This window comes from Trifolium pratense, linkage group LG5 (assembly GCF_020283565.1).
Source record: "Trifolium pratense cultivar HEN17-A07 linkage group LG5, ARS_RC_1.1, whole genome shotgun sequence".
NCBI classification, from domain to species: domain Eukaryota; kingdom Viridiplantae; phylum Streptophyta; class Magnoliopsida; order Fabales; family Fabaceae; genus Trifolium; species Trifolium pratense.
In genome coordinates this window covers 28,221,186-28,233,485 of record NC_060063.1, presented here as the reverse complement: position 1 = coordinate 28,233,485, position 12,300 = coordinate 28,221,186, and the positions used below count along the sequence as shown (strand labels likewise).

Sequence of the window (12,300 nt, the reverse complement as noted above, 5' to 3'; positions counted from 1 at the left end):
ATCACATGAGAATGATATCTTTATATGAGAATATGAGAATGAATTTTCAGCCTTTGGATTAAACTTAATGACTTAGATTAAAATGTTCCACAAAACTTTAATGTGTGCCTCATCTCTTCTCCTTCCACAGAGCTTGCAATAAAAATCTTTTCACGACCAGATCTGTGGCCGTTGAACCACCTCCACCCCGGTCGCCACCGCTGACCATATGGTGTTCCGCATCTCTTTTGTTGTGCCAGTCTGCGAGATCTATTCCTTTGTCTTTTTTTTTTTAGGTAAAATGATGGCTTTAAAATCAAAAGGAGAATTTGGGATAATGGAATTTTTGTATAGTGCTAATCCCTTAACTCTCAAATTCAACGTTTTTTTGTTTAAGATAAGTTTACAATTTACAACAATATATCTCAAATTCAACGTTTTTTTGTTTAAGATAAGTTTACAATTTACAACAATATATGAAATCTAAAACCCAGAACAATGAATGAAAAACAAAAAAACAAAAAAAATCGACTTTGCCCCACAAAAAAAAAGATGATGTTTGAAATCAATTCATGTTACAAAAAATTGTCATGTGGATGAACATGAAGCGTGAGTGGCTTCGCCAGGAGAGAGACTTGATCGACGGAGGAGTGAGTTGGAACAGAGAGTTGATCGCCAGAGGACGGCAGAAATTGGCCAGAACATAGTGATTCACAGTCGGAGGAGGTTGGCCGGAACAGAGAGAGAACACGAACGAAATTTATGGTCAAAGGAGGTTGGCCAGATCTGTCGGTGGATGGCGGAGAGGAGATGAATAACGCGAGAGGTTGAGAAAAGCAAAAGTGTGGCACCTAAGAACGAGGAAGAAGAAGATAGAAAGATGGTTAGTGTGTAATTAGGTACAAGAGTCACTTTTTAATCTCAGCCTTTCATTTAAATCTTAATGATTCATATTCATTCTCATATTCTCATATATCTTTATCATTCTCATAATATACATCCTCTCTCTCTCTCTCTCTCTCTCTCTCTCTCTCTCTCTCTATATATATATATATATATATATATATATATATGCTTAAGGACGAGGTACTGATCCCTCAAGTCAATTAACTAAATGCTCCGCGTAGTGTGCTCATCTCTTATCTCAATCCTTCGATTAGAGGAATAATGAACATTATTAAGCGCAATTTATATTGAATCCTTTCGTCCAAATATCCCAAGAAAGTCTAGGCTATTTTCATGCTTTCGGCTAATCTCATCTAATCCTAATTGCCCAACGGTGGTCTTCATCTCTCGATCCATTGGTCACTATCTACGAATAAAACAATATAAAACATAGGATTATATTAAACATACAAAATACCATAGATTAAAGTACCTTAGCATCATACATTTGTCATGTGAAAACCTTCTTTTTAAAAGCAAGCAAAAATGTACCTTAGCATCGTGAAATAACTTTCCTTGTCACCGTGGTTGTCAAGCACGTCAGTCTGTCATAGCCAAACACCTTAGCACCCCCAACGCCTTCCTGCTCGTAAAGCATCTATCCTTGTCACCACACTGGAGAGCCCAAATGTGTCAGACAGTCACCCCTCGAACATATACGAAAACATCGGTCACAAATTGCAGAGGATCAAGATACCGACTTCATCATTCAATCCTTCACCAGGTACCCCAAGATTGACAATGAAGAACGGCTGCAAAGTGTGATTATTCTTGATAGCAATCGCAATCAACAATGGATGATCAGGAGAGGCTAAACTTCTATTTGATGAAGTAGTTTGGTTACAAGCTTGATTGATGCCTTTACAAGTGAATATAGACTCTTTATATAGGCCTTACAACCGAAGAATTCATAGGCAATGAATAAGTATTACTTAAGTCCACATAAGTGTTAAAGATTGGGAAAATCAAAAGCCAAAACTGTCGATGCATTAGCAAAGCCTCTCACAACCATGAGAATCAATGTCACGGCCGTGACAACATTTCCAGACACTAAATCCTCATATGTTTTGTCTGTCACGGCCGTGATAGTGTTGCTGACCTTTGATCATTGATTTTCTCATCCTTTAAGTAATTGGTAAGGCCAAAAAAGCCATAATGCACGATTTTAAATCTTTGACTTTTAATTTCCGCTTATCCTTCATTAAGGAAACCTCTCCTTTGTCATAGAATAATGTCTTAGTCAATAAGTCATCAAAATAAGTATTTTTCCACTTGTTCATGCATTTAGACCTATAAAATGTAAACCAAAGAAAATGAAGTAAAATAACTCCAATAACTTAACAAACAAGTAAAATTTATTAAGTAAAATACTACTAAAATCATACTCTCTCCGTCCCAAAATATAAGCAAAAATTGGTCAATGAAAGTTGATGTATTTGGTTTAAAATTTAGTCCAGATACATTCACTTTTGTTGACCTCCTTTTACTTATATTTTGGGACGGAGTAGTACATATTTTAGAGGTGTTATTCTCCAAATTATTTTCATTCAAATTTATTTTAGTCTTTATAGCAACAATTGAAGTTCCTGTGTAACTGTGTTACCAAGTAATATAATACGAGTCTTACTAACGAGTGTCCCTGGAGTACTTTTTAAGCATTCCATTTAAAAAATTAAACACTACAATTTCCAATGCGTTGACTTTACGTATTCCCATAAAAATTCTTTAAAATTAGTTTTAATATCGGCACAAATTTTATTTTTTGTTTAATTTATAAAAAATTTCTTTAGTAAAAAAAAAAATTATTGGCCCACCCCAACTTTATTTCCTAGTTCCGCCACTGGCACGCCTAACAATATTACTCATAAATAAATCATTTATGCGTACATATGACGAATAACATAATGTAAAGTTAATGTTTTTTGAGAAAAACTAACGGAAAAGACCAATATGACAAACATAATTTAAATTAAATGATCAAATTGTAAAGTCAATTAGTTAAATGACCAATTTATAAAGTTAATTAGTTACTAGACCAATATGAAACCAATAAATAACTTAAGGGACAAATTGTCCAATTTAGCCATAAATATATGTATGGGTCATGCTAACATATGACTTTATGACACATGTTAATGATACTTCAAATAACAATTATGTCTTGAACAAAATAACGTTTGACTTCTAAAAAGATAAAGTGCACAATTCGACAATTTGACTTCTAAAATAGCAATTATTTATAACATGCGGATGCAGGATGGATACTAGAGTACCTGCATTCATATTCGCTTAATTTTGTAATTACCCTTGCGTCCATAAGTGTTTTACCCTATCCACGGTCAATTTTTTTGCGAGTATCCATTGAATAAGAGTTTAGTTTGTGATCCCTAATTAAAATATCATTACTAGAAAAATTAAATTTAGAGAGGGTATGAATCCGTCGCTAAATTAGTAAAATATGGTAGTTATTTTTTTACAAGAAAAATATGGTATATTCTTAAGTACTTTGAAATTTGACATGAATTACTATTATTATTTGAATAGGCTAAATTTTATTGAGAAGCGCAATATACCATAAAAAGAAGGAACAAGACTTTCACGGTCATGTGACCATATAGACACACTCTAAGTGAAAAGAGCTTACAGAAAAGGAATCAGAAAAGAAAATACAAAGTACTACCTATCCATGGATGGATAGGATTAAAACAAACAACATAACAGTTGCCTATGACCACAAGGACAGTTCAAGGACATCCAATAAGAGTGAAAATTATCAATAAAGTGCTACGTTCCTCGTGTGATATATTACTTCCTATGCGAAATATCTTAATTAACAATTGAAGTTCCTGTGCTAAGTAATTCAAACAACAAATTTGTTAGAGATCATTCATAATATTGGCCACTAAAATTTTCGTCGTCTCAATATTAAGTGTCTCATTGAAGTTAATTTTAATGATAAACATTAATTAGTTAAGAGACCAATATGAAACTAATAAATAAGTTAAGGGAACAATCGTCCAATTTAGCCAATAATTAATTACCTCTAGTTAAGGGGACATGCAAAATGAAGTGGAGTCATGCCTTATTCCCTCCCTTGAACTCTAGCAAGGTTTTTATTGAGTGAGGTTCAGAAAGCGATACACCATCAAAGTTTGGTCATTTTGCATGGCAAGATGGATGGGGCTGAATCCTTGATGGTTTAGATTCAAAGCAAATGAAGGTTTCAAAATCATAATTTCGGTTGCCAACTCGAGATGACCGATATATGCAGCAAGCAACATGTAAAGGAGTTTCAACAAATGGTATCAAATCTATATGATCCAAAATGTATGTAATATGGATCATTCTGGATTACCCGCTTTAGCTGCGGCTTGCAGTTGCAGCTCCTTACTATTATTTGCGTTCATGTTTCAAGCACTCAAGATAGGTTTTCTGCAACTATTGCTGATAAATAAGATAACTACTCTCTCTTTTTCATACAAAGACTAGTTATGTATATACTTGAGACTAAAACGTGTGTGACCAACCCAAACAATCTTTCACACCAATCCAGACTTATGGGACACAAAACTCTGTTTGGATATTTCAAAACCAGCCGAATGGAGCGAAATAGAATAGAATGAAGTGAAGTGGAACAAAGTAGAATTCATGAGTATAGTTTTCATACCGTTGTTTATATATTTTACGACGGACTGGAATAATGTTCCATTTTACTGTGAATGGAATAGAATGAGTTATATCTTTTTTTAGTCCATACCCTATTATAAACAACATTTCGTCGACAAACGTTCATCAGCTTCGATGGTATGAGTTTATGCCGTGACCTGAATTCATAATAATATGGGTTAAATATATTTTCGGTCCCTATTAAATTTTATTTGTAACTTTAGCTCTCTATAATGTTGCAGTTTGTGAGACTAGTTCCTAGCTATTTTTTAAAGTTTTTACAAAAAATGGATATTTTATTTTTAGGCCTCAAATTAATCCCTATAAAATACAAATAGGACTAAAACCAAATTTTCAACTATTTTTCAATATTTTCCTGCTCTTGTTTTATTATTTCCATTGGAGTTCAATTTTTCTTAGTTCTAAGGCTGGTTGTACCGTAATACACATTACCAACAAGTAGTTCATACAATGTCATGTAATACTTATGCAACGCATACATATTTTGCTTTAACGGTGATACCATTTTGAGTATCATACATTATTAATAAGTGGTACCTTCAATATTTATTTTTTTAACTTAAATTGATAATATGATATCTTAAATAAGGTACCATATCATCAATTTTGATACCCTTTACTACGTCATAGAACTCCAATAATAAAACAAATAAGGTATGAATCATTAACATATAAAACTCTCTTTGATACTGTTATTAGAGATGTTCTATTAGGTTTTGTGCCTTAATAGGGTGTAAGTTTTTATTTTATTTTCAATAAACACCTTTAATAGCATTTTCGAAAAAACGCTAAAACTTAGACATGTAATTGCGCCTATAGTACGGGCGCTATTAAATCTTGTTTGCCTGCAAGGCTACTATAGCAATTTACGGGCAGGGGCTATTAAAGAGAGGGCCTATAATAGCGCTTGTTTAAAAACCGATATTATAGCATGTTGAAACCGATATTAACGTTTAATAGCCTTTTTTTAAAGGTTAAAATAAGTGCTATTAAAGCTTTTGTTTTTTTTTTTGCTAAAAAAAAAGATTTTATTTTTTGTTGTAGTGAAGTGAATAATTTTTTTTAGGGACTAAACTTAAAAACTCATGATTTTGTAGCGACTAAAAGTGAATAGTTTTTTGTAAGGGACTAAACTAAAAACTCATGATATTTAACTCAAATAATATTAATATTAATAATTATAATATAAAATAAAATTAATAATAATATGAAACAATATTTTCTTTTGAGAAAGAATATGAAACAAATTTTACTAATATGAACAAATTTTGCAATTAAAAATCAATCTAGCTTAGAGGCATTCTTACATAATAATATGAAATAAAATAGTCACATCAATTGATGTCGCTTTAATCATTTTTTTAATTTTTTTTATTTATTGTGAGTGTGCATAAAATAAATTTATTTGAGTTTATGTCTATACGAGTATTTCACATCCTGATGACCACTCAAGTTTAGGGATGGCAACAGGTGCTCACGGGTGTTATACTACCCAAATCCACACCCGAAATCACCACCCAAACCTAAATGATGTTCGGGTTTTTTCACTCAAACCCAAACCCGCAACACATTTTGTACTACTTTGCAAATTTAAGCCAAACAAGGTCTGTCAAGCCAATCAGTTAGCAAAACGTACATATTGTAAATTTAAGCAAAAACAAGGGAATTTAAACATATTGTCAATCAGTTAGCAAAAATATATGTTGTAAATTTAAGCAAAACATATTGTCATTGATGAGAATTAAAGTAAAACAAGGTATGCCAATTGAAAATGCAAAATATAGGTAATTTAACATATATTCAGGTGGGTGTTCGGGTTTCGGGTGTGGGTTTGAGTGATCTCAAACCAACACCCGTGGTATCGGGTGTCACCCAAACCTAGTCAACTCGAATTTCGCTCGTTGATTTGAATTCGGGTGGGTCTCTCGGTTTGGATTTTCCTGTCATCCCTACTCAGGTCTTCCTCCGACTTAAAGAGTTTTTTTGAATAAAAAAAGTCAAATTTCCTCAAAGAGTTAACCAGTTAGAGATATAGCTAATCTTACTCAATGTTGTAACATATCTGAATCGTCCGATCATAAATCGGCGGTTCAGATTGTTTTAGTGAGTAAATCAGTATATAGAATCTGTGTCGTCCGATCACAAATAAATGATCGAGATTTGTTAGTGCATTAAACCGTGTGAAAATGAAACTGCACCAAATTCGGGTCCCATGTTTCCTTATCATTGACGATGTTCAGTTATGTGGTTTAGACGACTTTGATTTGTATGCAAGGCTTATACATCAACAATTCCAAACCTATTTGATGTATGTCCAAACAGGGACGGATCCAGGAATCTATAAAATGGGGGGCCGGAATAACTAAATAAATAATAATTATAATAGTATTTAAATATACTCAATAAAAAATACATCACATTATTTATCTAAATTGTACACGACATTGCTCTATATCATAAAATTCATCAACAACTGAATTTATATTAAATTTTTTAGTAATTCTTCTCTCGGTGTAAGTAATCACATAATTAGTTTAAAATTCATTTTTTATTTTGTTTCTCAACCTATTTTTCACAATCTTCATAGCAGAAAATAATCTCTCACTTGTAGCAAACAATCAGAACTAACTTAATTGAATTTGGACTTTAGTAGTGTATAATATATATTATCAAAATATTTTAAAGTAAATTGTTACAATCACTATGTTGTGGGTACATGTTTTGCACCAAACGGTAGTTACTAATCTTTAAACACATCTCTCAAATATCAATTTATGTGTACATATGTATCAAGAACAAGTATATGAAAAAAAAATACGACAAGAGGGGGGGCTCAGCCCCTACTTGCCCCCCTTATGTCTGTCCCTGTGTAGTGTGTACAAAGAAATTAATTATTTTTTTTTTTATAAGCAAAGTATATTTATAATAACTTGTAAGGGAGTACAACTCAAAGCCAAAGATTTAAATGCTTTGGATACAACTCATAGGTTCATGACACCAATCCGAAAAAAAGTAACTAGAATTTCTACCAAACCGACAACTAAACCACGCCTAAGAACTAAATTTAATATCTTCTACAAGTTGGGAAGCACTTGAGAAAGCTCCATTAAAAATCACATTATTTCTATGTTTCCAAAGATTCCAAGTAGTAGCCATGCCAAATCAAGTGTCTAACACTCCGTCCTTTCTTTGAATGAACCATATCGCCGAACAATTCAAAATGATTCCAACCTTCTTTGTCGAATGGAAGATAGTTACCCAACCACCCATAAATTGCCTCCCACACACCCTTGCTGAATGGACAGAGAAAGAATAGATGGATGCAATCCTCGTTATTAAGAAAGCAAAAAACACAGGACAACTCATGTGAATTAGCTAAAATACCTCTGTGATGGAGCGCATATCTCGTTGGCAACCTTTCTAATAATAACCTCCAGCCAAATACATGTACCTTTGACGGTACATCATTCCTCCATAGTTTATGAATAACAGATAACACATTAGAATTCAACGCCTCAACCTGTCTATGTTCTAATAACCAATCATAACAAGACTTTACAGAAAATTGACCAGTTTTACCAAGAGCCCATCGCCATGTATCTCGCATGTTTGGTTGTAACGATAAACCCACCAGCAACTCCTTAAGGTCTTCCAAAAGTTGTTCTTTGCTCGCGGTTAAATGCCCAGATCACTGCCAATACCACGATAAAGACACTCCATTCCCATTTATCCTCTCAGCTATCATTACATCTTGAGAAGCCTCTTTAGCAAAACGATTAGGGAATAAATCTCGAAAAGTATGATTCCCAAACCATTTAAAATACAAATAGGAGCCTTAAAAAAAGAAAAAAAGTAAAGAGGGAGACTGACTAGTACCAAATTTATGAGAGTAATCCGACCACCATAGGATAACTGTCTACTGCTCCATGTGTTTAATCTATTAGACATAGCATCGACCACTGGTTTCCAAGTTTCTCTTCTTCTAGGATTAGCCCCCACCGATATTCCCAAAAATTTAAAAGGAATGACTTCTGATCGACAAGATAGAAAAGATGACCCGACTGCCAACAATCTAGAGTCAACATTTAGACTGTATAACTTACTCTTCACAAAGTTGATTTTTAGGCCTGAAACCAACTCGAAGCTTCTAAGAATTGTTTTAATGGTCCGAATATTGTCCAAGGAGTCTTCTCCCAACAATATAGTATCATCTGCGAATTGGAGAATCTGAAATTGAATATCTTCGTTAACCCGATAACCCTTAAATCTACCAATCTCAACCGCTTTTCTCATTAAACCCGCCAAACCTTCGACAACAATTAAGAATAAAAAAGGAGATAACGGATCTCCTTGCCGCAGTCCTCTACCTACCTTGAAATCAGCGGTCGGGCTACCATTAACCAATATGGACATTGAGCTTTCAAAGACACAGGCTCTCATCCATTTTAACCAACCACCAGAGAATCCCATTTTAAGCATCATGCGTTCCAAAAAGGACCAACTAACGGTGTCGTAAGCTCGTTCAAAATCAACTTTAAACAATAAACAGTCATCTTTTCTTCTTTTAGCAAGATCAATGATTTCATTTAACACCACCACTCCATCCAAAATCTGTCTTTGTGGAAGGAATGCCGATTGACATTTGGAAATCAATTTTCCCAATACTTTTTTCAGTCTATTTGATTCTATTCCAACGTTTAATTTAGAAAAGTAGTACTAATATCCGAACTTTTTTATCATTGATCTGATTGAATGGTGGAGCTAATATAAATTTTAAGAAAAGGTCAAATATAAACAAAATATCTACAAAGAATCTTTAAGCAAAGAATCTGTAAAAACCAAAAAATCTACGACGAAAGCGCTATTAATCCTATAGTGAAAAAGGGTCTATAATAAATAATAATAATAATAATAATAATAATAATAATAATAATAATAGCACTTTCAGTTTTGGTAAAAAAAAAAAATAGCACTTTCAGCACAGGCACTATTAAGGCTCTCTTTGGTAAATATAGCAAATGGCTGATAAATTAGCTGATAACTTATAGTTTATGGCTGATAGCTGACACTACAAGAAAAATAGGGATTTGCGGAGGCCAAAAGCCCACAAAAATGCACAAAAAACAGTCGCAATGGCAAATTTGCGGTGCCCAAAAAACACAGTCAATACATTTGCGGCGGACTTTTACGGTTTTACTGCCGAAAAAGACATTTTTTTTTAAAAGTTATTTGCGTGGGCCAAAAGCCGCCGCAAATTACAATTTATTTTTAAAAAAAAAATCATTTGCATTTTAAAAAATGCAGTCTTTTTTTTTGGTAAACTTTTAAATTTTTTATTTTATAGTTAGTGAGACAACTTATTTTTGCATTTTAATTTTATGAAAATTAAATATTTTATGGTAATTTAAAATAAGCTAAAAAATCACTTTTTCTTATCCCAAATTATAAGCAACACAGAAACAGAAACAGTGAAGGGTTTGGGTCGACTAATCCGAAAGAACGCTTTAGAACAAAAATGCAGGAAAGCATAAACAACACAGAAACAGTGAAGGGTTTGAAACGCATAAACAACAATTTCACCATTCTTTGTGAAATTTTAGTGAATGCTTTGATCCTTTGATGTTAGTTTATGGCTATGGTTGTGCTCTGGAGGTAATACTAGCTATGGTTGATGCTTTAATGCTTTGAAAGATCCATTCGGATCCTATGTTTCGAAGTGTTACAATTTCAGATCCTGCATTCCGAAGTTGCTCTAGAGGGTAATTTCATCAGTTTGGGAGGCCTGAGAGCAATATAAGGGGCATAAAGAGCAACTTTCCCAAAAAGCTAGCCGCTTTTCTCAAAGCATCGATAACATAATTTCACACCTTCTTGGATTGAGCCCATAAGAATACCCAAAAAAGATTATTGGACTAGCTTATAAGCTTGTTTGATAAAAATGGACGTGTTTGCTAACAAACTTATCTAATTAGCTTATAGCGCTTCTTGAGATGCTATTAAAGTGGCGTATAAGCTTATAGCTTATAGCTTTTTACATTCTATTTCATATTTACGCTTATTATTTTTATTATTTTGTAAAATTATAATAACTATCCACTAACCATGTATTTTTATGTCATTTTATACTTACAACAACTAAATTTTTCAAACACTTAAATTTTATTCTGCTAGAACTGATCCTTCAGTCCAGCCGAGAGTGGAGGAACACAAGTGGAAAAAACTGGCGACAGGGTGGGTAAAATGCAATGTTGATGCGTCTTTTTCATCGTTAAGTAATAGAGTTGGTATCGGTATATGTATTAGAGACGAGCTTGGTGCTTATGTATTAGGAAAATATGAACAATTCACTTTGTTATGTGATGTGAAGATTGGCAAAGCTCTCGATCTACTTTCCGCTCTTAATTGGGCGCACGAGTTGAATTTGGGTCCTGTTGATTTAGAACTTGATTCGAAAGTTGTGGTGGATAAATTTCATTCCAACAAGAGTGATGATACTGAGCTGGGAGATATTATTTCGCATTGTAGACAACTCTTTTTTAATTTTTATAATAACTCTAGTGTGAAGTTTATCAGGCGACAAGCAAATAAGGTGGCTCATAGATTAGCTAAGGCGGGCTCATATATAGTTAGTCCTCAAATTATGGTTGACATCCCTTATTGTATTGAACGCCTCTTGATTAATGATATGCTATAAGTGCATTTTTCTCAACAAAAAAAGAACTTTGTTATAAAAAAATAAAATCTTGTTAACATGTGCCTAAGGTATCTAAATATCAATGTTTTTAAAACCGGATCGGTCGGTCCGACCGGTTCGGCCGTGAACCGGGCACCTCAGCGGTCCGGATGACTAGCCATAACCGCTAGGCAGTGGAACCGGTAAAAAACCAGTGTGAACCAGTATGAACCGGAAAAACCGGCCGGTTTTTAACTCAGTTAAAAAAAAACAAAATGTTTTTTTAAAAAAAATCCATTTTTATTTTTCTTTTCGCTGAAACCGAACACGCATGAAAACACTAAAACATCATCGCTGAAACCGAACCCGGAAAGCACTGATTTTTTTGTTTTATTTTCTATTTTCCACTAAAATTTCGATCTTTATTGTTTTTTTCTTTTCTCAGATTTATTGATTCGAAATTTTTAATTCCCTTTTCACTCTCTCATATGATCGAAGAATCCCAAAAGTGTTTGATGGAAGTGAAAGAATAAATGAAATTGAAAGAAGTTTTTGAATGAAATTGAAAGAAATTTTTGATAGAAGTGAAGATGAAGAAACCATTTATTTGTGTTGTTGTTTTTATAATTCATGTTAATGGTTAGAGAGAGAAGAGGGAGAGGAAGAAGAAGAGATGAATTTGAGAAGAGATAGATAGTGGGGGTTGTTTTCACCGTGTTTTCATTTTTTTGGCATATGTATGTGAGTTTGCAACTTTCTTTTATATCTAGGGTTAGTGTAATGGGCTTGGGTCATGTCTTCTTGAAATGTGGGTTAGTGACATAGACATTTGTATTTTTATTTTGAAAATTGCTTTTTTCGCCCCCTATGTTCCTCTTAAACCCCCCCAAAATCCCAAAATAACCTTGAATTTGGGGGGGTTTAGGAAGCTATGGATCCTAGGATCTGAAATATATTATGTGTGGTTCGTGGGATCTGAAACAAGCCAATTATAGATGGGAACACGTTTTTTTTTT

The 12,300-nt window shown here is 33.5% G+C and overlaps 1 protein-coding gene across 1 annotated transcript; it reads left to right on the top strand.

The window, feature by feature from the left end:
• Window positions 1-10,246: 10,246 nt before the first annotated feature.
• On the top strand, window positions 10,247-11,305 carry LOC123886391. The gene is made up of 2 exons (XM_045935711.1): window positions 10,247-10,263; window positions 10,783-11,305. Exons 1-2 carry the CDS (start codon window positions 10,247-10,249, stop codon window positions 11,303-11,305), a joined length of 540 nt encoding a protein of 179 aa, XP_045791667.1.
• Window positions 11,306-12,300: the final 995 nt, after the last annotated feature.